Source organism: Spermophilus citellus (assembly GCF_964194105.1).
Source record: "Spermophilus citellus genome assembly, chromosome: 2".
NCBI classification, from domain to species: Eukaryota; Metazoa; Chordata; class Mammalia; order Rodentia; family Sciuridae; genus Spermophilus; species Spermophilus citellus.
This window is the reverse complement of record NC_138183.1, coordinates 129,850,294-129,876,138: the sequence shown is the minus strand read 5'-3', so window position 1 is coordinate 129,876,138 and position 25,845 is coordinate 129,850,294. Positions and strand designations below refer to the sequence as shown.

Genomic DNA, 25,845 nt, shown 5'->3' with positions numbered 1-25,845 from the left:
CTATTTTGCAGATGAGAAGGTACTGAGAGGTTAATGTGACAGAGCTTGTAAGGGGCAAAACCATAGAGATAAATAAGGGTAAAGTTGTGCTGCCAAGCAAGTTCTAGATAACTTATTTCTTTTTTTGTTTACTTTTTTAAATTTTTATTGTTGGTTGTTCAAAACATTACATAGTTCTTGACATTTCATATTTAACACTTTGATTCAAGTGGGTTATGAACTCCCATTTTTACCCTGTATACAGATTGTAGAATCACTTATTTCATCTGTAGAGAAAGCCCTTTAAGATTGGTTCAATGACAAACCCCTTGTATAGATAAGGACACTGAGGCCCAGAGAAGAAACATGTTCAAGGCCACAGAGCTGTTAAGTACTGAGGTAGAGTTCAAATTCAGGTAGCCCCATCATCCAACCAGAAGGTTCTTTCACGGCACTCCTCTGTGTGACAGGAAGAGGGACCAGGATACTTAGTGGGATAACCCTGACCAGCGCCTGCCACAGCGGCAGTAAGCAAAGCACTCCTTTCTTCAAGTCTGTGGATCACATCTCTAAGAGCTCCTCTCTTATCCCTTGCCAGACTGGCAGGGTCCTACCCTTTCCTTCTTTGCTCATCTGCTAGACTCCCTGCTCTCCCTCCCCCACCTATCAGCCTGCCGATTCGGCCAGAGTAGCATTTGGGGAAGATGTCCTCCTCTGCCCGCCCCCTAGTTGAAGGGGGGCTGTTAGCCCTCATAATTTCACAGCCCCAAGGCCAGCAGATCCGAAGCTGCATTTCAAGGAAACTGGTCTTGGAATGAATAGTGTTTGGGACGTCTAACTGGGAGGAGGGGACTGATGGGGATTGGAGAGGCTGAACCACCTCCCCCCCAACCCAACATACGCACGCCCATGTCCTCATCGGGGCGACACCACTGGGTGAGGGTCTTGACACCTGGCTGGTCTCCGCCTCTTGTCAGCCTGCGCTTTCTGGTCAATCTCGGACTCCCCTGAGGTTTCTTGGTCGACGCCGCGTGGTCTGGGGGCCCAGCCCCGGAGCGTCTGGGGTCCGGGGCGCAGAGACCCTCCCTCCCCCTCCTGGGCCTGCCCGCCCCGGGCCCTTCAGCCGCTGCGGCCTCCCACGTAGCATTTTGAACCCGCTCGGCGCTAAGGCAAGAACGAGCGTGGGGAGCAGGCAGGGCGAGCTGAGGCTTTAAATCTTCCTTCAATCTGTGAGTAGATGAAGTCTGAGAAACAAATTCAAAGCAGGCGCGCGCCTGCAGAGCCTTCCTGCAGAAATATTCCCCGGCATTCAAGCGCATCCAGGGGCGGCTCGAGCTGCCTTGTTTGGCTAAGGTCAGACGAGACTCGAGTTCTCCAATAAAAATAAATCTCAAATTAATTATGGCCTCGAGCGAGAGGCCAGACACTTGAAGCTGCAGTTGTGCAGTCTGGAGTTTTGGCGCTCGCCCGCCGCCCCTCCCCCCGCTCGCCAGCTTCTCCCTCCCTCTGCCTCCCGCTTTGCCAGCTTGGATACCCGCTGCGGCTGCTCCCGACCAGCCGGGTTGGGGAAGACAGAGGACGAAGAAGGAAGGATCCGCCCGAGACGCTCTGCCAGGCTTGGAATCTTTCGGCGTTTCAAGTGACTGAGCTGTCCCCGAGTCGGGAGGCACCCCAGGGACCAGCTAAGGTTGTCACGTCCTCCCTCCCCCAACCCAGGCTGGAACCTAAGGAGCCCGGGAAGCCTGCGTCTGGAAAGTCTTGACCCGGTCAAAAGGGCTGACATTGAGCGAGCCAAGACACGTTTCGCCCAGCCGTTCCCCTCCCGGGGGAAGCAGGACTTCCGCATCTTTGAAAATATTGTCAAGTGCGAATGGTGAGAGGCAAGTGGTCTCACCGACGTTTCAATGAAAATGATCCAAACCCAACTATTTCCTAATATTCGCCTACATATGCACCCTTTCTATAGTTCTTAGAAAGATGTGGTGGGCTTGTTTTTTGTTTTGTTTTGTTTTTTTTTTTTTTTTTTGGGGGGGGGGTCCTCCGGTTGGTAGCTTTAAAAAAAAATGCTTGGCCTGGCTTCTTTGGCTGTGAGCTTTCCCTGACTTGAAAGCCAGGAATGGGTTGGTGGAATGGGCACTGATGGTACCCATACCAGATCTTGGTCACCAGCCCTGCCCAGTCTGGGAAAGAGTGAGGCCAAATAGTCCCTGGTGAGCCAGGAAAGAGGGTGTGCACAAGTTTGTGGGCAGGGGCGACCATTCCTAAACTAGGCTTGTAGACAAGGGAGAGAGGGAGGAGGAGAGTGATGGGGAGAGGGAAGAGGATGAGGAAAGAGAAGGGGAGGGAAAGGCCAGAGTAGCAGAAAGCCCCACCCCACTCCCAACACACAAGATAGTTTTCATTTGTAGCCTCACCGCAGGCTCTCTATCAATTTGTTTCAATGCAAACATTCAAAATATGCTCTTTGGCTGCTCGTGAAAACAATGTGAGCTGCCAGGATCAAACCATCTTTCCAGATGTCTGGTGGTAACCACATTAAACAGGGCAGACTTGTTTACTGTTGTGTTTGGTTAGGGCTTTCCCCCCTTCAGGATTTAAAAAAGCAGCAGCAGCATTGGAGTGGAGCATGGAGCCCAGACTTACATAAGTGGGACAAACTTATCCACCAGCACCTCAACATAGGAGGGAAGGAATCTGATATTCCCTTAGAAATCTGCTCAGAATTGGCTGGGGTCTTCTTTCTCAGAAAAGACCTTGTGAATGGGCAGTAGCTCCTTATGCAGGGACTAGTAAACAGCAAAAGGCAGCTGCATTGGTGCCAATTTGAGAATCACAAAGGGGCAATGATGCCTATGTCTATGCATAGGTTGATGCCTCTGCCAGGCTCCCTTTCCCTGACTTCCAAAATTGTGAAATTGCTATAACTTTGGTTTTATAGGCAGAAGCAGAAAATGCTGTTGTGTTCCGCAGCTCAGACAGAAGGCCAATCTTCATTTTAACCTACTTTCATATTGAGCACTTCCAACAGGAAAGGCAACTGGTACTAAATGGGATTGTGGGGTGTACTGTTGAGGTGATAACTGATCACTATAGTGAACAGGACTGTTAATTGCCAAACCAACCAGAGTTGGAAAGAAAAACCTAGTGATTGTGTTTGCCACAGAGTGCCTTTAGGAGGAGTGGGGGGGGCATGGGGGGTTGCTGCTAGCCGCCACGTGTGGGGTGGCCATTAAGGGCCTCTGTGATTGCCCAGCATCAGGAAAGGGGCCTCTTGGTGGTGAAGTTGAAGTCCTTTCTAGCTAAAAAAGGAGCAATGTGGCTGGAGTGCACGGGTTTCTGGTGAGGACCCGGTGGGAAGCGGTCTCCCCGCACCCTCCTGAAAGCTCTGTTGTCGTTTGAAGGTCGGTGAAGTCTGGGCAGAAAAGGAAACAATTTGGGGTTTGAAAGGATGTAATTCATTCTTCCTTTCCCTTTAACCTCTTTCCTCTCTGGAAAGCATGTGGAAACGCTGAAGGGAAGAGCAAGAGGGCGGGCAGCCGGGCCGCGGGAAGGAAAGGGTTAAGCCTGATTTCTTTTAATTGAACTCCAGAACGGGTGGCCCCAGGCAAAGGGGGGGGGGGGACTGACCCCGCTAGCGGTAACCAGATGTGGCGGTCCCAGGGGAGCCCCGGAGCAGACCCCTGGATTGAGAAGCAGACTGGTGGGGGGAGTCGGCCCGGCCCCCTTCCCACCAACCACCCCACTCCACCCCCCCACGCACACGGAGTCTCAATTGCTGGCAGGCTGCACCCGCCACTCCAGGTCTGGTCACGTTCAGACCCGTGTCTGTATTCGAACCCAAAATTGGAGCTGAATTGATGAGACTAATTTCGAGAGGGGGAGGAAGGAGGGAGGGAGGGAGGAGGGCGAGCGAGCTCTCAGGCTCAATTGCTCCTGAAGAAATAAAGAATTAATGTCACCTTTTTCTCCGCTGTGGACACACTTTTGAATATTTTTCTTTCCGTTTCACTCGGATCTTCTCTGGATTTTTTTTTTCCTCTTTCCCCGGGCGGACTCTTAAATAAAAGTGAGACAGTCACAAGCGTGGTCTGCAGAGCGTGGACAAGGTAACCTGTTTTGGAGATTGGGGAGAGGGAGTCAGGCCGAGAACGCCCGGACCACTGAAGGCTGCCCTAACTAGAGCGCGCGGCGGCCCAGCAGGGTAACTGGGAGGTCTCTGGGTGAGCCTGGCCGGACAAGTGGGTCGAGGAGAGGCTGGTCTCCCGGCTGGATGGGGATGACAGCCTGGAGCGCTGGCCCCCTTGTCTCACTCCGGGAGAAGTCTGGGTCTGTGTGGCGCTGTGGCGTGCTGCGCTCCGAGGACCTGCTGACCAGCGTGGAGGGAACATCCGCCGTAGTGTCAGTTTCTTGGGGGCCATGGTAGAATTGCAAGAAGGACTCTGGCTTGGTTGCCGAGGCTTGGGCCGTCGGGTCCCGTTAAGCGCGAAGGGATTAACCCAAGAAGACGGGGTAGATTGACCTAGGGTGCCGCGTCCTTCGCGGACGCTGGGAGCCGAGAGTCGAGGCGCGCCGCCAGGAGGGCGCCCCTTTCCTAAAAATGCACCCGGAATCGAGTTGCGCCCCTGACGGCTCAGGTCAGCCTGAAATCGCCCCGAATCCGCGTGGATACGTGGGTGAGCTTCTGCGGGAGTCCGCCTCTTGTCAGCATCAGAGGGCCCGAATGGGAAAATTCTCATTGGATGCACTTTCCAATGGTTGGTTTGCCTCGTCTGCGTCCGAATCTTCTCAGGAGTAAGCGCCAGGTTCTGCCTGCCCTAGTAAACTCTCCCGCGGTCCTCCCATTCCCAAAAAGTTTGACTCCGGCTGGAAAAAGCATTAATGAACCTATCTGTGGGAAGAAACGGAAAGTGAATGAGTCAGGAGGGCCACCTTCGGCCAACGGCCCCAGGAAAAGGAAAGAAGCCAAAGGCGTATGGTTTTGGATTTGGGGGGAAGGTGTTGGGGGCTGGTTGCAGACTGCGGGGAATCAGGGCGCGGACGTTGGGCGTGGACCCCGTCATTGTTCCCAGCTAGCTCTTATCTCCCAGGAGCAAGTATCCTGTGTGCGTAGTGCATGAATGTATCTGGGCATCTCCGCGTATATTTATATAGTGTGTGATGCGAAAAGCAGGACTAGGCGAAGAGAGGAAGAGGGGGTGTGGGGGAGGGAAGACAAGGGAGAGCAGAGGGGAGAGAAGAGAGAGGAGAGCGCGAGGCGAGAGAGAGAGAGAGAGAGAGAGAGAGAGAGAGAGAGAGAGAGAGAGATAGGACTTCCTCCCCGTTCGCAAAGTGAAGTCACTTCCCAAAATTAGCTGAAAAAAAGTTTCATCCGGTTAACTGTCTCTTTTTCGCTCCGCTACAACAACAAACGTGCACAGGGAGCGAGGGCAGGGCGCTCACAGGGGGCACTCAGGGAGGGCCCAGGGCGCCAGGGAGGCCGCGCCGGGCTAATCTGAAGGGGCTGCGAGGTCAGGCTGTAACCGGGTCAATGTGTGGAATATTGGGGGGCTCGGCTGCAGACTTGGCCAAATGGACGGAACTATTAAGGTAAGCGGCGGGGCATTGGGTGCCGGGCGGCGGGGCCCAGCAGCGCGGTGGGGCGGCAGGCAGGCTGGGCGCAGGGCTCCGGGGTCCCGGAAGACGTGGCCTCTCTCCCTTCCTTCCGCGCCCCCGTTTCGCGCGGTCTCCTCCACTGCTCGGATTGTCAGTCCCACTTTCGGGGAGGCCGGCCAGGCTCCCCACGGAGGGCGATCTCCCCACATCCCCTCTGCTAAAGGGGAGTCCGGCCCCTTCCTGCCACTCTGCCAGTGGGTCTGCAGGAGCGGGCGGCGGCTTAAAAGCTGGAGACCCCGGGCGCGGATCAGAGTCTGGGGCGGGAGACCTTCGGGTCTACCATTTCCACCCGGCAACTAGGGCGCCCTGGCTGCCGCGCAGGGCTCTGGCGGCCAGCTTCCTCTCGCCAGAGGCCGAAAGCGGCGGGGGCAGGGGCAGTGGCAACAGCCGTCTCACTCGGGTCCCTGCCTGATGGGCCCCGGAGCGACTAAGTGGATTAGTAGCAGGCGGATGTGGGTGCAAGGGAGTGTGTCCGAGGGTCTGCCTGAGCGGGCTCTTCCTGATGGAAACCCCTGTTTACATGTCAGCGGAGATTGGTTTCCTTTCCCTCTCGCTACTTGTTGCCCAGTTCTCAGCACTCGGCTAGCCGGCTCTCCGGGACTAACGGTCCGGCCTCGCCGCTTCTCGTGCAAGGAATCTCCATCTCCAACCTCGGTCCGCTCAGCTCCTCTGTACCCTGTGCCTTAATCCTTCGCGCCCCGGCATGCGTCAGCTTCAGGGGACGGGTTCCGGGAGCTGTCTTCTCAGCGAGAGTCCCTCGCCCTTCAGAGACATCCCCCGGCAGTGGTGGCGGGTTCAGAGCCCGCGGTCCTGGCGCCTGCCTTGTCAATCCCAACCTCATCAGCGCCGCCACGCCTGGGTCTAGGTTGCAAAGTGCAGCCTGAGAAACTAGTGAGGGTCTGGGTGCCTTGTCAGACTTAAGGAGAGTTCACTGCTTGCTCCCTCTGAAAGGGGGAAGTGGACCAGGAGCGGAGAGGAGGGACACCCCCTAACGTGACTGGCCTCAGAGAACCTAGGGGAATGAATGGGACCAGAAGTTAGCTTCCAGGCTGCCATGTAATACCAAGCAGGCGTTTGTCTGGAAAAACTATTAGGCTGGTGAGGTGAGGAGTGGCAGAGCCCGCCATTCCCCAGGACCCAAAGGAAACAACTCTGCTCAGGGCTGAGTGAGAGGAGGCTAAGATGTTGGGCTTAGAGAATTCAAGAGATTTTTATCATCTGGGTGGGGTCGTCGCGGTTTAATTTTCTAGGTTTTTTTTTTTTTCTGAAAGTTTGAAAATGCTGACTTAGGTAAAAGACACCAACCAACTGAAGGAACTTGAAAATCTGTAGATGAGAAAACTGATTGTAATGGGTTAAAAGGAGCCTTTAAGAGTCTCTGGGTTCCTCAAACTAAAAGTGAGTGGGTGAGAGAGGTTACAGTAAAGACCTGGGAGTAGGTTCACTGGGTCAATTGTACACCTATTTCTCTGTTTCCTTTTGGTGCACGCATGCAAGTATCCGGATCCCTGAATTCTGTAATGAGATGTTTCATTCTAGACAACCCCCCTAAATTGAAACACTTAACCACTTACCTCAGCAATGCCCCTCTGATAGAGAAGAGTGGTAAGATGGCTCCAGGGTCTTGATGTGGACACCCTAAGGAGAAGTGAAGAAATATCTTCACAGTGCTCAGAACTCTAAGCAAAGGCCCTGAGCAAGGGGAGGAAGCTGTGGTCTGTGTACCCAGGATGTGCTAACCTCTTAAGATACACACTTAGGGATTGGCATGGCAGTTAGTGAGAACAGCCCTAGACAAGGAACCTGGCATTTCATGCCAAAGATGGGAGGGAAGGTCTCTTTTAGGGTACATGGTGGGAGACCCTGAGCCACTCCAAACCCTTTCCATGACCAACCACCCTTATCTCTCAGCCAGGTTACCTGGCTACAGAGTAACCCATAGAGCAGTGGCTTATCCAGCTGTCTTCAGTCCCCAAGGTTTGGAAGGATTGAGTCCTTAGTGTATAGTTTGATATTTTGGTTCCTGTTCACAGGTTCCTGTTCACATGTGACCTTTGAATCTTGGGGTTCCAAGGATCCCACTCCCATGATGGTTTAGTACTGTGCTTGGAGAAGAGTGAACTGGGAAAGAAGCCAACCAATTCTGCTCTTATTGTGAGAATGCACAATCTGTTAAACCTCTTTGAGCTTCATAATCTTTGTAAAAACAAAACAGTGGGGCTGCAGTACCTCTGCAATAGGATCTTTCCAAGTTTTTCTATGCCTAGAATATTTTGCTCATATACTAACATATTTATCTGTATGTGCACTAAGTCCTGTGATAAACTAGCAGGTCTAAAGACACTACTACAGAGCAGATCTAATTTGTAGACACTAACCCAGCATGTGGGTTTGCAGTTTGAGTGGCTTGAAAAAATCAGCTTTGAGTGATTCTGGGATGTGACTTTATGCACCTGCATATTTCTTCCTCAAACATAAGGCATGTGTATATTTAAAAACGCCTGTGGGTCTCAGCACTCTGGAAATATTTGATCCAGGATGCCAGGACAGTCTGGATTTCTTCACACACACACACACACACACACACACACACACACAAAAACCCTTATTTTGTGCATAATTTGCACAACTCCATGGGATTATAAATTCCCAATCACACTGCACTTGTTGCAAATCCTTTTGTATTATGTTCACTTGTCTTTCAAGAATATCTCCTGGGAAGGCTTTGAGTATCATATTGGGAACACTAAATTTTGTTACTCCTCTTTTGCCACAGCCTTGTTGTTTAGTACCTGTCATACTAAACAACACCCTACCCCACCCCTGTTCCCCACAGTGATATGATCAGTGTTGAAAAGCACGTGGTACTGCTTGCTGCTTGAAGAAATGACCTGGTTTTAAAAACTGCCTCTTAGTTCTAGGCAGGCTTCAGTTGAATCCAATTAATTTCATCCATGGAAACTTAAATGCATATGGTACCATCAAAGATGTGGATATAATCAGAAAAGAGGTAGACATGGTGAATGAAATTGCGAAGCAGGAAAGGAAGAGTAGACTTGGAGTTTAAAAACCTGAGTTCCTTCTCAGTTCTACTGCTTAGTTTCTAGGTGCCTTATAACAAGGAACTTAGCTCTTTGGGTCTCAGTTTTCTTATCCATAAAATGGGGCCAAAGTGCCTCCTCACACAAGTCACAGTAAGGATGAAATAAAATCTGCTACCTTAGCTGGATACACATTAGTTCAGCTTCTCCTTTGGATTATGGTTTGGGTGGATCTATTGGTCAGAATATTAGATCACAGATCTGGATTAACCATAAAAATGTTTCATTAATTCAATAGATACTTTTGATGTGACTCTTAGGTTCCAAGGCTCTGTTTTATGTATTGTGGATCAAAACTGTCTGGGAATTTACACCTGAGTGGAGGTGATGGATACACACAGAAATAGATTGATGTCTGGATGTTATATATTTTCTGGAGAGCCATAAAGCAGGTTAGGGGCATAGAAAACGATGGAATGGTACCAGCTAGGATGTTCAAAGAGATTGCCTCTAACAAAGTCCCAGCTGAGCAGAGGTATTATCTTTTCTCATCTTTTATCTCAGAAAGTCATAGCACCACACAATCAGTAAATGATGGGAAAGTAAACTGGGCCAGAAAGGCCAGGTCACCAATGGGCTGTGCAAACCAGAGAAGAGTCTGCCTCAGATATGCTTGGGAGGGAAATTTAAGGAGAAGTTCTGGGGAAGAAGCAGACAAGTGAGGAATACATAGGCACAGACTTGTTCCAGTCCTCAAGGAGGGGGTGCTGCCTTCCACCTCACCCCCACCTTTTAACCTTCATGTCATCTAGATTGGAGAGCACTCCAGGCAAGATTTGGCCAGTTTCTCTATTCCTATGACCCATCCCCAAAGATAATTACCAAATGGTGAATTCTGCTTTTTTGTGTGAATAACTTCCACTAAAAAGCTTCCTTCTAACCTCATTACTATTCTAAATCAAGTTCACAGGCTTGTGACTTTAGAACTTTAGGGCATATTAGGCCAGACAGTCTCATTTTATGGGTGGGAAAGCTGAGGCCTGGAGTGTTAAATGAAATGTCCAGAATTAGAGAGTTAACCTGTTACAGAGAAAGGGTGAGATTTCAGGCCTCCTGACCCATCGGGAAGTGTCCTTTCCACAATACCATGATGATATCATTTGCTTTTGTTATATTATTGTGAATTTTATAATTCTGGAGGCAGGATATGTGTGAAAAAGAGAGAAAGAGAAGACTTTAAAAGAGAAATCATGAATAATCTGGCATTTGAACTAAAGATGCTTCTGTTAATGAAAAATGCATTAGTATAATCTCAAATTATCTCTATACTTAAAAAAAAAATTCCAAAGTTTCAGATAAGATTTATAGAACTGTTTTCCAAAATAAATTCTTTTTTTTATTATTATTTTGGGCAAAGCAAACAAAGTCTTCATTACCAGGGAACAACCAAAAATATAGTATTTTATTTAAATAATCAATACCCAATGTGGACAGGTAGACTAAATCTTTTTTTAAAAAAAACTCTTAATAATTGAATATTTGAATTTTAAATAAAATATATTTAATTGTATTAGGATGTATCTTATGGATCCATTTTCAAGACTGTGTAGTAAAAAGACCTTGGATAACAATCACATTAGATAAAATATAGGATTTCTTTTTTTTTTTAATTTATTTTTTAATTTTCGGCGGACACAACATCTTTGTTTCTATGTGGTGCTGAGGATCGAACCCGGGCCGTGCACATGGCAGGCGAGTGCACTACAGCTTGAGCCACATCCCCAGCCCTAAAAATATAGGATTTCAATGTCTCCCTTTGTTTGGGATTAATAGTTTCTTATTATTTGTTTTAAAAGGAGGCTAATTTAAACCATTTTTTAAAAAAATTATGGTTTTAAAAGGTGGCTGATTTAAGCCTTTTTTCTTTTTAGAAACAGAATAATCTAATGCCCTCCCCACAAGTTTGAAAAATGTTAATATTATTGAGCTACCAGATGGGATTTCTAGTGGATGGGGTATATATTCTACCTCACATTTCATAACATATCCCCAGATTAAAAACTCACTAAATCTGAAACCTGATGTATAGGTTTTTAGATTAGAATGGAAAACGTACTATTTCCTTAGTTGAATAATACAGGTACAGAACAATGTTTGTTTTGGATAACATGAATTGCCATAGGACAACATCTATTTGGAAAAGTAAATATTTACACAAATTTGATAATAATTCTTATTCTTATTTCAATTCTTTTGGAAGACTGCACTTAAAACAATCTTTCTAAATCTATCTTTTTTCTTATTGTTTTGTAACAAACTGAGTAGACTAAAGTACATTGGCCATTATGCGCATGCGCGCGCACACACACACACACACACACACACACACACCCCTCATAAAACCTTGAACTAGCCCTAATCTCAAAGCTGTGCAGGTGTCTCTTCCTCTGCAGAAGACTACACCCTGTTTCATTTTCTGTTGCTTTAATGATTTCATATCTACAGTGTTTATCCCATTTATGTATTGATTCATCAAAAGGATGGATTACCAAGTGATATCACTCTTTTGCATATTATAATTCTGCTACTGACCTGATGAACTTACCAGTGTCCTGTTGAGGTATTTTGCCAGAGGCATTCACTTATTCCCATACTGTCACCTATAGGGCCAATATCTGTGAAGTTTGGTGGAATGAGTCTATCTATGAAATAACCCTTTTCGGTGCAAAATGAGCTGGTCTTAGAGGTATCTGTAACCCCAGCTTCATGGGCAACATAAACTGACAAACCATATTAATGTAATTGCATGATTGTTATTCAGAAACTAAACTAGGTGACTACATTCTATGAGGGGAGGATACTAGCAGCCAATAGGCTGCTGCCTGGGAGACCTAGCCAGTGGGTAAACTGTGCATGTGTGCCCACAGGGTGCAGTGGTGCTATGATAATCCTGAGGAAGAAAAAAGCAATTACAGCTGAAGAGACAGGGAAAGACCTAATGATAGCAGTTCTTCAAGTAGTTTCTTACTGTGTGCAGAGCATTTCATGGGCACTCATGCATCTCATCCCTGCAACAGCCCTGAGGGAGATCATATAACCACATCTCCCTTTTATATGGAAGAAATGAAAGTTCAGAGAGTGTGAGGCAACTTGCCCAAGATTATTGCTAAGAGATGAAAGAGCTGGGTTTCAAGCCCCATGCTTCTGATTGCAGAATACCTGCCTTTTCTCCACACACCAGCCACACTCCTCTTGGCTTAGATGGGTCTGGACCTGGGGCTTTGAAGTATACATAGGACTTACACAGAAAGATATGGTCAAGGGCTTTCTAAGAAGAGTGGAATACTTAGGGTGGGATTCAAGAAGAGAGTGAGATTGGAAAGACTGGATAAAACTAGATTATAGAGGACCTTAAAAACCATAACTAATGATTTGGGTCTTATAAAATATATAAAAAGAATGAATGAAAACATTTTGAATAGAGGCATGATTTACATAGCTGTACAAATTCCTTAGTACCTGAATCTTTCCTACTCTTGAACTCCCTCTTAGGAAATAGAGATGGGAATGGATCTGTTACTTATGGAATCCGTATGAGAAGTGACTAAGCCATCAGGATTAGAAAACCAGTGATAGGTTCAGACAACCAGAAATGCCATCAGTGCTCTTTAGAGACACCTGTTTATTAAATATGACATGCAGGGAGGGAGGAGAAATCCTATTTCACCAGCTCTAATAAAACTGTGGTTATCATTTTTGCCCCTTCAAATGTGTCTTCTTTCCCAGGGATCTGGGGATCTTATTCAGCTGGGGTTTTGTTGTTGTTGTTTGTTGTTTTGGCTCTTAGGGATCTAACTCAGGGCTCACACAATCTAGGCAAGCATTCTACTGCTGAACTACACCTTCAGCCCTTGAGCTCTTTTCAATCAGGCACTTGGTCCTAGGTTACAACTTTAGTTACTTTTTTTTTTATCAATGAAAACATTTTCTTTATTTATCTTTTTTCTTTTTTTTTCTTTTGAGTTTTTTTTTTATTATTGGTTGTTCACAACATTAGAAAGCTCTTGACATATCATATTTCATACATTAGATTGAAGTGGGTTATGAACCCCCAATTTTACCCCAAATGCAGATTGCAGAATCACGTCAGTTACACATCCACAATTTTACATAATGCCCTATTAGTAATTGTTGTATTATGCTACCTTTCCTATCCCCTACTATCCCCCCTCCCCTCCCCTCCCATCTTCTCTCTCTACCCCATCGACTGTAATTCATTTCTCTCCTTGTTTATTTTCCCATTCCCCTCACAACCTCTTATATGTAATTTTGTATAGCAATGAGGGTCTCCCTTCATTTCCATGCAATTTCCCTTTTCTCTCCCTTTCCCTCCCATCTCATGTCTCTGTTTAATGTTAATCTTTTCTTCCTACTCTTCCTCCCTGCTCTGTTCATAGTTGCTCTCATTATATCAAAGAAGACATTTGGTATTTGTTTTTTAGGGATTGGCTAGCTTCACTAAGCATAATCTGCTCTAGTGCCATCCATTTCCCTGCAAATTCTATGATTTTGTCATTTTTTATTGCTGCATAGTACTCCGTTGTGTATAGATGCCACATTTTTTTTAATCCATTCATCTATTGAAGGGCATCTGGGTTGTTTCCACAGTCTAGCTATTGTGAATTGTGCTGCTATGAACATCGATGTGGAAGTATCCCTGTAGCATGCTCTTTTAGGGTCTTCAGGGAATAGTCCGAGAAGGGCAATAGCAGGGTCAAATGGTGGTTCCATTCCCAGCTTTCCCAGGAATCTCCAAACTGCTTTCCAAATTGGCCGCACCAATTTGCAGTTTAGTTACTTTTGATAATGAATCAGAAGATAGTAGAGATGAAAAGGAAGGTTGTTTCCCTGAAACTAAAATCAATATGGAAATTTAGACAGGTCTGGCATTCTCTCATGGGTTGGTTGAGCCCATTGCCTCAGTTAGAAATGCTGACTCTTTGCCCGGAGTGGTGGTGCATGCCTGTAATCCTGGTGATTTGGGAGGCTGAGGCAAGAGAATTGCAAGTTCGAGGCCAGCCTCTGCAACTTATTTCTAAAAAAATATTTTTTTGAAAAATACATAAGGAATAAAAAAGGAAATTAAAAAAAAGATGGACATTTCATCCAAGCAAAACTTAGAGACTTATCACTATCATTCCAAACTGGTTCAGGATTGAGGGTGTAGATACATTTTCAGATAATTCAGCCCAACTTTATAGCAGTTTCAAAATTTCTCATACCTATAAAAAATGAAACAAAACACTGAAATATTTAAGATAGTTCTCATCTCCTGGGAACAATGTATCTGCCATTAAGTATATGAACAAAATCCCAGGGTATGAAATTTTTCAAACCACCTCAAGGAGAATGCAGACTTGAATACTGAAATTCTTTCCCAAGAGCAGGCCCATTTACCCTACCAGTGCTATGTGTCCAAGGTAATGAAAGCCTTTATGTCATATCTCAGTGCACACTTGCAAGAGGCCAGAATTACTGTTGCCAGGGGAGCTTTAACCTTGAATTTCTAGACATGTGTGGGTTTCACATATCTACTGGAATCTAACATTCCAGTAGCAGAGTCGCTGGTTCTGAATACGTGAGTGTTCATTGATTTTATGTGGGAAGGAGTCTGAAAGTGAAGGATTTTTAAATACTCGTGTGGCAAAAATGTGAAAACAAACAGGTTAATATTGTAAAATTATTCAGCTTGTGAGTTGTCTTTGTTATAAGCTGTAATAATCTGTATAAGAGCATATATTTAGATTTAGTCTGCAAAGTCATTTTGTCTTTTGATATTTATCACTTTAATTTATAGTCATTCATTTATTCATACATCAAAAAACTGAATCACACTGCCAAATGTAGTGTTAACTAAAATGTATCCATGTACATTTTAATTAACACCCAAGTGAGCAAGAGCAAGGTGTCTCTTCTAGAAGGTAGAACTGCTTTTAAGCTCTCACTATTGGTGATTCCAAATGAAGCACTGCCAATTGGGGCAGTTTTATTTGTAGATTATAAGGAAATTTAGGCTCATTTCCCCAAAAGTTGCAGCCACTTGACAGGTTGCTCTTTTGTCATTGATGCTATTGGTCCATTGTATGAACTTTTGTAGAAAGGTAGGACTTTCTGATAAATTCCTCTATTTATCTATTTCTGATATTTATCTATTTCTGATATTTATCTATTTCTGATAAATTCCTCTATTTATCTATTTATCTATTAATAATAATAATGTTAATAGATAAATTCCTCTATCTATTAACATGGAGAAAAATACCCTAAGTAAAATGGAAAGGTAGGGACTAAAGATGTAGCTCTGTGGTAGAATACTTGCCTGGAGCCCTGTGTTTGATCCCTAGAACTGCAAAAATAAACAAAGAGAAAAGATAAATGAGAAACTGCGAAAGACTATTTCTCATACTTAATGTCTTAAACAAAGAAACTACTTACAGATCACTTGATGGAAAAATAGGTTAAAATGCTTATAGCAATGCTAGAAAAAGAAATACAAATGAAAAGAATCTCAGGTCCATGCATAAAGGTATTCAAAAAATAAAATTCATACACTTGCAACCTAAGAGGAGAGCAGAGATTAAAACAACTAGATAGTGCCCCATGTCAGAAAGCATGAGAGGACATGTCACTGTCTTTCCCTCTTGGTAGGAATATAACTTGGTATAATCTTCCAGAGGGCAACATCTATTTGAGAAGGTAAATAATTATGCAAACTTGATAATAATGTCAATTCTAAAAATTTATTTTAAAGATATGTTCATTCAGATACCAAAGATATATATATATATATATATATATATATATATATATATATATATATACACACACACACAAGATACTTATTATAGCATCATTTGTAATGGCAAAAATTAAAATAATTAAGCATCTATCATTGGGGGACTGGATAATGAATGAGTGAAAATTCATACAAGAAAATACCTTGCTAATATTAAACAGAATAAATCAATTGCCATATACATTGATTTATAAAGTTCTCCAAGTATATTATTATGTGGAAAAAAAAGGCAAATTTTAAAATATATGGTCCCACTTATGCAAAAAAAAATTAAACACACATGTAAGATTATGTGCTGACAATTTTTAGAAGGATATATAAGAAACGATTAAAAGTAGTGAGTTACCTCTGGGCATGAAAAAGTAGAATTTGCACATTTTAAGTTTGTGGAGTATTTTATGTTCTTAATCATTGTCACATATTAGTTTTGTAATTAAAAATACAAAGATGTAAAAAATAAAGGGTGACTACTCGAAATAGACTGTAAAAAAAGTCATTCTATCCCAAATGTGTTGATCATAGTGACTTTTGGATCCCATTGTGTGGTTAAAACAGGGAGAAATAGTCTAGCCAATTCATAGCCCCAGCTTTACCTGGGACTAGATATGGGGTCTTAGGCAAATCACTTTACTTTTTCACTATTCATGTAAATAATTCATTCTGTTAAACTTTTTCTTGAGTATAAAATGAAGGCATGATTTCAAAATTTCCTTTTGGCTCTCATGTCCATATGACTGAACATGCACACACACATTTTCTTCTTACATCTCATTTTGGGGTATGGATGCCTGAACCTCTCAGATGTTCTATCTGGTCCTACATGACTCTTTTCCTTCAATCTCAGGGCTACATTTCACTTGGTGGAGTGACCTCCAAGACCAGTTGAAGGCTAGGGCTCTTAGGAGATGCTTTGTGAATTTCTGGGAGCTGGTTGTCTTCATTGCCAAGTGACACTGGAGCTATGCCAATCCTTCCATGTTAATGCAAACTAAGAATAGGGCCAGAATCTGCTCTGGGGTCTTAGACATTTTTCCAATATGGGTCTTATTTAAACACATTTGGCCCCAAGCGCCTTTCCTCTGGACTTTTAAAAAATCCTGTTTAATTGAAGGGAAATTGAATTTGTCTAGTTTTGATTCATTTACACTTAACTCTTAAAAAAACCCCAATATTTTGAGGACTTATTTGATGTCCAAGAAGAATGTTGAACCTCTTAATGAGTTTTCTGGATGACTTTTTTTTTCTTCTTAAAACAGGAAGTGGTGCTGTGCTATGGGCAAACACAGTCAACCCCAAAAGGCACCAGTTCAGTTTGAAACTATATCACCCATCATGTGCATGGGCCTCAGTGGCCCCAGCTAAGGCCTTTTTTCCCTAGTACTTCCCTTAGAACAAGAGACACACCTTTCATCTAAGGGAGAATAAAAATGAGGGAAAGTAATCACAGTCATAAGAAGAAAAAAGAGCAAGTTCTTTATCTGGCTTTAGTGCTAATATTCTAACCTCTAGGACATACCCACACTTAACCCTTGTAACAACCGTATGATGTACTTCATTTTGGAGACATTTGGTAACTTACCCAAGGATATATATAAGCAAAAAAGTGGGAAAGCAGTAATTTGAACCAAATTCTGTTTGCCTCCAAAATCCATACAGCTTAGCCACCGTGCTACATCACCAGATTAACACATATACCTCCATGTAGCTTAGATTCCAAACCTGCCCCATCTGTTGAGGAACACCTTAGTTTTGTTGTTTGGTTTGTCTTTTGGTCTAGTGACCCCCACCCACAGTCTGCACTGGTCAGAGTCATTACATTGCTCAGTACTCCAGTATCTGTTACTCAAGAAGTCCAGGTAAGAGAACTTAACTGGCTTTGTTCATCTGGCAAGAGACTGTGACACTAACAGGTTTTGTTTTGCCATAATGAGCTAAAGATGTGATTAGAAATTAGTTTTGTAACTCAAAAGAGAATACCATAGTCTTTGACTTGACCCTACTCCATCATTTACCTCCCTGCCTTTTCTTTCTTTTCTCTCTTCCTCTAACTCTTGCCCTTTTTAAAAAATTCTCTTTTACTCATCTATTCATAAAAAGTACACACGATTTAAAAAAAATAACAGATTTGGGAGGTTATGAGAAACACAAAGAAGGGAATGTTCTGCAAGGTTAAAAGGAAATCATCGAGCAAGGCTGACTTCGGGCTCCAGTTTCTCCTGAATAGCATTTCTTGTTATTTCAAGGCTGATTGACTTATAACTGCATCCAAAGCCACCTCACATCAGTTCCTTTTATCAGCCCAAGTGAGACTTCCTGCTGACTGGCCCAGCTTCCTGATGTATTTCCTTTTTCCTTTGGCAGAACAAAGAAAACTATAGCTCCAAGGATCCTTGGGAGCAAACATAATTTAGCCCTAAAGAACCTATTATTTCAAATTTTTCATTCTCGATGTGTAGGCCAAATGCCTGCCTTGGCATTTTTCACAGCGTCCTGTGCAGCATCGTAATGAAGCCTATGCACAATTATTAGGGGTCAATGAGCCACTTGAACTCATCCAAGTTGTAGTTTGATTCCATTCAAAGAGGGAAAATTAACCCATTCTCCTCATTAACCGTAATGAGTCCCCTACCCCGCCCCCCCCCACACACACACACATACACACACCTTCAAGAGTTATTTGGAACAACTTTCTATATGTGGCTTAATCTTTTATTATCCTAATTTAGCATGACAGATAACTTTAAAAGAAAACCCCCTCCCCCAAATTTTAAGAAACACAGGCCTCTCTCATTTAGAGATGTCAGCTTAACTGTGGGTTTGGCATTCTAACTCTAGGAACACACAAGGAGGAAAAGAAACTTCAATGTGTATCCAAAGGTGTCATCAAAGTCAGTAGAAGAAGAAATTCCAGAAATTGGGATAAGGTCATTGCTTTCCTCTTTTGCCTGGAGTATCCCATATCATTCCATGACATTTGGCCTCACTATCTGCTCGACATATCCTTAGTGAGAGACCTCTGGGCGTGACCCAGGATAGCACATGAGCACTGTTAAGAGAGCTGCTTATACTTCCACCTTATCTTCCAAAGCAACTATGACATAGTGTACATTTATAGTATCCTCCTCCATACTCTTAGAAAGTAAGGACCATTGTACAGGAAAGGTAACTAAGGCTTTGATACAATGTACCCAAAGATGAGAACTGGGTAAGAGACAGTAGAAGAAGAAACCAAGGATTCATGCTCTTTATTAACATTCCACAATAAGAGCAAAGATACCAAGGTTCGTTGGACCCACAAGGACTCAAGCTCTGTTATTCACTAAACATTTAGTCCTGTTTCCTGACCATTGTCACAACGCACATAGGGAACTGAAGAGGACACTTTCCGTAGGGACCACTTAAGCATATAAGAAATCACGTAGCCATCTGAATGTTATGAAAGTAGCCTTTTCTCTCTACAAGGATCAGATGTGGAATGGGAAAAAATTAAAACTGTAGTATAGCTCTGTGGCAAGAGGCATCTCCAAGACACTAATTCATCTTGGTTGATTTCCCACTGATTTCTGCTAAGCCAGGCCTCAATGTTATCATCTCTAGAAGGAAATAAGTTGAAAGGGTATACTCAGAGAGGAAAATAACTCAGAAGCGATCTGTTATGAGGAGAGCATGTGAGGGTGGGCATGGGCCTGGCTGACATGCTCCACCTCATTAATCAGCTTCCGTGATGCTTCAGGACTACATGCATGAGTGTCATATCATTCTTTTCCTAGCACTGTACTCTGACACCAGTCCTGTACCCAGGTCTATGACTTCCTTGAGCAAATATCAATATACTGTCTCAGGAAACACCCCCCATCCCCCAGGCCATTACTGAGATCTGTACAGAACCGTACCCATCCGACCTTGTCCTTTTCCAATATATGAACACAAGTAGTCTTGCTCAAACATGAGCTTTAGAGGCCGGGGAAGTAACTCAGAGGTAGAGCACTTGCTAGTATGAATGAGACCCTGGGTTCAATCCGCAGTCCTGCAAATACATACATAAATAAAATAGTGTTTTCAGTGTGCCAATAGACTTCCCTAGAGGTCAGCAATTTGAAAGTCACCTATGCTTTCTACCCTTTTCTAGTAAGGAGAGGGCGAAAGAGCATTGGGGGACATTTCTGGAAATGTCATTTTAGGAAATGGTCATGTAGGAGTTTTTAGGGTACTTTGAGGAAGGTATCCAGCCATGTAAATTTGCTATTACAGGCTCCTAAGCCATTTATTCTGGATATTTGTGGATCTCTACATATTTTTGGGGTGTATAATGTGGTAAAGAAATTGCCATGATGAACCCTCCCTGCCTTCCCAGACATTGCCCCCTGAAGATCTTATAGATGAGGCATGGACAGGCAGTGGGGCTGGCCTTAGAGCTCATTGAAAGTACTCATTTTCTTCCCATTAGTGTGGACTGGGTCTGACCTAGACTCCTCTCTTCCCAGAGCACCTTTTAAATTTTTTTTTTAAATCCTGTGTGTATTTCATGGGAAATTTCACATGCCTGTTTCTGATTCACTTCCAATTAAAGACTCAAAATACTGGTTTTGTAAGAACTCTTTGATGATTCTGATTCTTGTTGGTTCATCTTTTCTTTCCTCCTAAATGTCCACAGAAGTTTAATAAATGTTGTTCAGACATTTGCATGCTTAATTGTTAAAAATAATTGGAAACAGGAGAGAATGTTTTATTAGCATGCACAATTCTAGTGCACTTACCATGGGGAGAGAGACAAAGCCCTCAGTTAAGGTGAACTGTGGAAACGTGGGTGCCATCACCAGGGGCTTATGGGGGGCTCAGATCCTATGGGAAGAGAGCAGGGATTGCTACAAGAAATGTTAGAGTCCCTCTAACTGCACTCAGCATCCATGTGCACTCAGTGGAAGGGTGGAGAATACTCCACCAAAAAGAGCAGGTGGATTGGCATTTTCAAGATATCAATGCTGCTCTCAACTCCCTTCTGATTGGAGGGGATTGTCTGTAATCACAGCAAGCCTCGTTCTCCATCTTCTTTTTATAGTCATTGAAAAGCTCTGATGATGAACCTATTTGGGCACACTTCTGTACTAGCTCCCCTGGAAGTTTTCATAGTCTATGCCCCAGTCCCTCCAAAGTGCTGAACAATACCAGGTTGGATCATGGCTGGGTGACATTGAGCATATTCCTCTCCCTTTCTTAACCTCAACTTCTCTGTCCCACCCAGAAGAATTTAGACTAGTAGTACAACTCTCTTCCCCAGTGGATTTGGTAAATATCTAGAGTATTGAATTGTTTTAGGTTTTGTGGAAAAAAGTATTAATTACTTCAATTTGTGAACTACTGTGTAGTTCATTATATGGTTGTCCTTTTTGCCAACTGTAAATCGTTCTGTGTTTCAGATTCTGATACTTATTTGAACTTTTTACCAAAGAGAGCAACCGCACCCTCTCTTTATTGTCAAGGGCTGGTTAGCAATATTTGGTCAAAGTTCAAAGTGTAATCTTGTATGTACACAATGCAGTATGCTACAAGGTGCTTCCTCCCTAAGAAAAGTGACACAAAGTCTTAGAAAAGCTGGCAGGGAGTCATTGGAATGCTTTTCCAGATGATTGTGATGGTGGCAGAATGATTCTATAAAAGCCACATGCAGTTCAAAGTTTGAAAATCTTAGGTTGAATCCCATTTTTTTACCTGTGTAATCTTGGGCCAGATATGAATTTTTCTTCTCTGATCACCTTTCCTCTCTATAAAATAAGACTAGTAATTATAATAAGAAATATTAAATTTTCTATTTTCCTTACTAATTATAAGACTCAAAAGAAAAGTGGAAGCAAAAGTACTTTGTAATCACAAAGTGCTATGAAAATGCTATTTATTATTATCTTATTCTATTCATGCAGGTCAATTCTTGAACATGAAAGATAATAAATGTTACATAAATTGAATTCATTGGGTTGCTTTGGTTCAGTCTGTGAGACTTCCAAAGATGCCTGAATTTGGTTAAATTTGTCGATTAGCTGCTTGTTCATATCTCTTTGCCCATATATACACCATTCCTACCAATGTACAAATACAGATCAAACATCCCACATTTCTCCTTTCCCTTCCTCCTATCCGGCCATTGTTCTGGTCATGAAACTTCCATCCCAATCAATGGCAGTTTTACGTAAAAAGTGATGGCAGGATATGAGTGTGGCTTCAGGAATTCCAGGCTTGTGCTGCTGATAAAGAGACTGGTGTCAAACAGAAAACACCAGAGAAACAGATCCTCCTGTCCAACCTATGCTACTCAGCTCCACTTATTTATTTATTTTGTTAGTCTCTGCCTTCATAGAGCCAAGAGCATCCTTGACTACAAAACATACTCTCTTTAACAACATTCCCTGGGGTATAGTTGACAAACGCCATTTGACGGGCCAGAACTCCCCTCATTCACCTGTGCTACCTCTTCTATTCTCTGTTCAGTGTCTTCTTGTAATGGGTTGAAGGAATACAGAGCCAGGCCAGAAGGTGGTCAATTTCAGCCCTTTCATACTCTGCATTACCCATCTCCTTCCAGGAAAAAGTTTCCCAACCTATGAAGATGATAGAACTGAGCTTCCCTGATCAAAGAATGTGAATGTGTTTGGGTTGGGATGGTCTGATCCTACCAATTGGTTTAACTGATTAAATTGTGAGTGAAGGGGCAACAGAACCAAAGAAGCAATACACCTTGAAAAATGGCCCTCTGTTGGCATGAACATCAGGAATCACGGTGGCACTTAGTGAGTCCATTCAAGGCAAGCTATCTTTTTACTCATCGTGCATCATCAGGATGACACGAAAGGTTGTATCTCTGTCTTTGGGGATATACTAAGCCACCAAGTATGCTTATGTGATCAGAAGTGAAGTGAAGAAGGAAAACATTTGCCCATACTCCACCTGCACTGCAATATTTGGTCAAAGTTCAAAGTGTAATCTTGTATGTACACAATGCAGTATGCTACAAGGTGCTTCCTCCCTAAGAAAAGTGAGTAGTAAAGAAATGGAAACAGGAAAATGAAGTTTGTTGTTTTCATTTCACGGGTTCATCCAGACATTTAGGGTTGAGATCAAGAACTTTTCCTTACATCTTCTTTCTAAATGTGTTCAACTATGTATTAGGGTTTTATTCTTGGTCAGCAGAATTGGAATTTCAGAGCCCATGATGCTGGACATTGAGCTACTCAGACATTACAAATCTGTAGCCTTTAGGGAGATCTAGAAGGATGAGCCCTATTGCTTCTTGTCCCATGAATAAAAAAAAAACCAAACAAACAAGAAATGCACCAAGACCTAGATGCTGCTCTGAAAAAACATTCTGTACTTTCCTACACTAACCATAGAGTGAAGGTACACAGATTATAGAGCATCTCAAATATGTGTTTCAAATTGCAAGACAAAATAGAGGCAATCTTTCAGGAAATTCACACAATGAAAATAAAATAGTCATAGGAAATTCATTTGTCTGACAGTGGTATCTGTTTTTGTAAGATTAGATTACACAAAAGGTCTACCATCTTTACCATGTCCTATATGTTGCCCAGACATTTACAGATCTGAAAATAGCTATTATATAACTTTTTAATCTTTGAGGGAAGCAGTAATTATTTTCCTGAACTGTAGAAGATATCAAATATCTCTCTTTTGAAGGTGTCCATGAATAGGAAGCTTCATAAGAGATGTACCTCTTGCAAAAAAGTTTAAAAGAGATTTGGAAAATATCATCAGAAGTTTTCAACCTTCTTGACTGTATCTTAAAGGCCAAGGAAAGTGAAGGATTAAGAAAACTGTCATTTTCAGGGTGGTCCAAGGGAACTTTCTGCAAAGATGGAAATGTCCTGTTTTAAACTGGTATGTTATCCACTAGCTTAACTTTTTGAATGGCTACTGAGCACTTGAAATATGGCTAGTGTGAAGAGGAAGTAAATTTTTAATTGAATTGAATAATTTAATTTTAATTAATCTAAATTTAAATAGCCTCATGTGGCTAGTGGCTACCATATCAGACAGAGCAAGTCTATATAATTCAGGTCAAAAACAGATGTCAATTGAGTCAGAAGGGTATATTTTCATGGATTCTTTTATCTGAGTCAGCTATGTGTCTGTTGTCGACATGGAGACTAACACTTCCGCTTACTCTCATGAAGAACACTGAAGCAAACCAAATGAGAAATGAGGCTTGGCACTGCCAATACTTGGCCTGGAGTTGGAGCTTAAGGTTACCATTTAGTTACCTCTTGTTATCACTGCTTCTATGCTGATCTTTAAGAATATAATTTTTATTTTTTCTTCTATAAAATGGGGACATTTAGAATTTATCAAAGGGATATTCACAAATTGTGACTGAATGTATAATTGGGTTTGTCAAAGAAAGATATGGACTTCTTATATATACCCTTTCATTGAAAAACAAGCTTGGCCAAGGAGAAATGCTATATAACATGGCGACATTGGGTTCCTCATTTGTAAAATACTGGCATTATCCTAAATTCCTTCTAAGGTTGTTTTCACCTCCTTTGCTTTTTGCTTTATGGCACCATGAAAATATGATTTCCTATTACATAGGGCTCTGTACTATTAACAGACAGTTTGCTTTTCTATTTCCCACATCTCTATAACTCTAAGACTTCTCCTTAAGTATAAATGTGAACAAAGCAACTTAATTTAGCAAATAACTAGCTGGAGCAGTGGTATTGAAAATCCAATTTCCTCCAGTGTCCCCTAGGTTTGTACTGTTTTGTGCTCAATTCCAACTATCTATATCCTTACAATTCCAAGATATGAGACAATCTATCTCTGGCCTTTATGCCCTTCCCTACAGATAATGGAAACATATAGCATGCTGTACCTACCATGGCTTTAGAATTACTATGAGGAATAAATGCATCTGTTCTCCTGGGGTGATCTAACCTCATAACTGAGGTCTTTCTAAAAAAGCAGAGCTATGGTGGATTTTACTTTAGAACTCTTCAGGTACATGTCATAGTGAAGGTCAGTCCTGAATCTGTGGTGTGACGTTGGGAGTTGAATTGCTTACATTCAAGACAGGCAGGCTCCTCTGAGAACATGAGTCAAAGTTCTCTGAGGGATACACTATGTAACAATTTTAGGGAAGATGAACCACTGTGGTTCTGATTCTCATTCATACCAGCTCTCCAGAATGGATAGAATACAAATCTGCCCACAGGCCCCAGTGAATGCCCAATGAGTATCTATTAGTCTTGTCTTGATGGTACATAGAGTTCATCATGAATTCCAGAGTTCTACAGCTGGTGCCTTTTGAGAAACAATTTTCTTTACCTTGAAGTTGTTCACCATTTTTTTTAAGATTATATCTTACATAAGCTGAAGAGTGTGTATATAATACAAATCTGTGGACAAGGCAATTTAGTTACAACGTCTTTAGGATCTAGGTATAGATTTTTAATGTTCGCTCTGAGTTCCTTGAGGGCAGAGACCCTGCCAGTTTGTTTTTGTGTCCTCAGCATCTGACACATAATTATGGGCTTTCTGTTGTTTGTTTTGTGGTGCTGGAGATTGAACCCAAGGCCTTTGTGCTTATGAAGCAATGACTCTACCACTGAGCTATATCTGCAGCCTCATTTTCATTCATTAACTTGAGCACCTTCTGTGTGACAGGTGCTGGGATACAGTAGTTTGAAAAGATAGATGTGGTTCCTACTTTGACAGAAATTAGAGTCAAGCAGGTATTAGCCCAAAGAGTTCTGTGAAAGGGGAAGTATGAGGTACCTCAGAGAGTCCAACATGGGGACCTAACCTAGGCTCAGAGGTCAATGGCTTCCCTAAGGAAGTGACATTCAGGCTGAACCCTGAACCATAAACAGGAGTAAGTAGGAAAGACAATCAGCCTTCAATAAGTCTTTGTTAATGAACAAGTGAATGAATGAATGGCTGCTTTCCTATGCAGCCTCTCTGTGGCCTTGCTAAATTAGGTATCAAAAGCTTAGTCATTCCCACCATGGTCCTTCAAGACATTAATTGTGTGGCCATAAGCTGTTCTCCTAGCCACTCTCTTCAGTAAATTCAAATAGAGTATAAAGAACACTGTGAAAGGACAGTTACCTTTGAAGGCATTAGCAGGATCAATGTTTTCCTTAGCACAGTTAAAAGCCCTGGTAATACAGTGCATCCAGAAATTTCAAGGCAAAAGTATCCTGGAAGGCTGACTTCCACCTTTGAAAATTTCAGCTTGGTTTCAACTTGATATCATTCCTCATTGGCAAAGTCTGGCAGCTCTTGGGCAAACAGCACCCTGGA

At 42.9% G+C, this 25,845-nt stretch overlaps 1 protein-coding gene across 3 annotated transcripts in view; it reads left to right on the top strand.

Moving 5' to 3' along the window:
* The first annotated feature begins 215 nt into the window (after positions 1 to 215).
* Positions 216 to 25,845, top strand: part of FLI1 (Fli-1 proto-oncogene, ETS transcription factor) — a 125,463-nt gene continuing 99,833 nt past the window's right edge. The window contains exon 1 of one of the 3 annotated variants that reach the window (XM_081281546.1): positions 216 to 4,085. Coding sequence is in view for 1 of the 3 variants with exons in the window: in XM_081281544.1 (XP_081137670.1) it covers positions 5,548 to 5,565 (18 nt within the window). In the remaining 2 variants the exon portion in view is untranslated. Of the gene's footprint in view, positions 4,086 to 5,188; positions 5,566 to 25,845 lie in introns of those variants that run through there. The other 2 variants (XM_081281545.1, XM_081281544.1) reach the window with 2 other exon arrangements.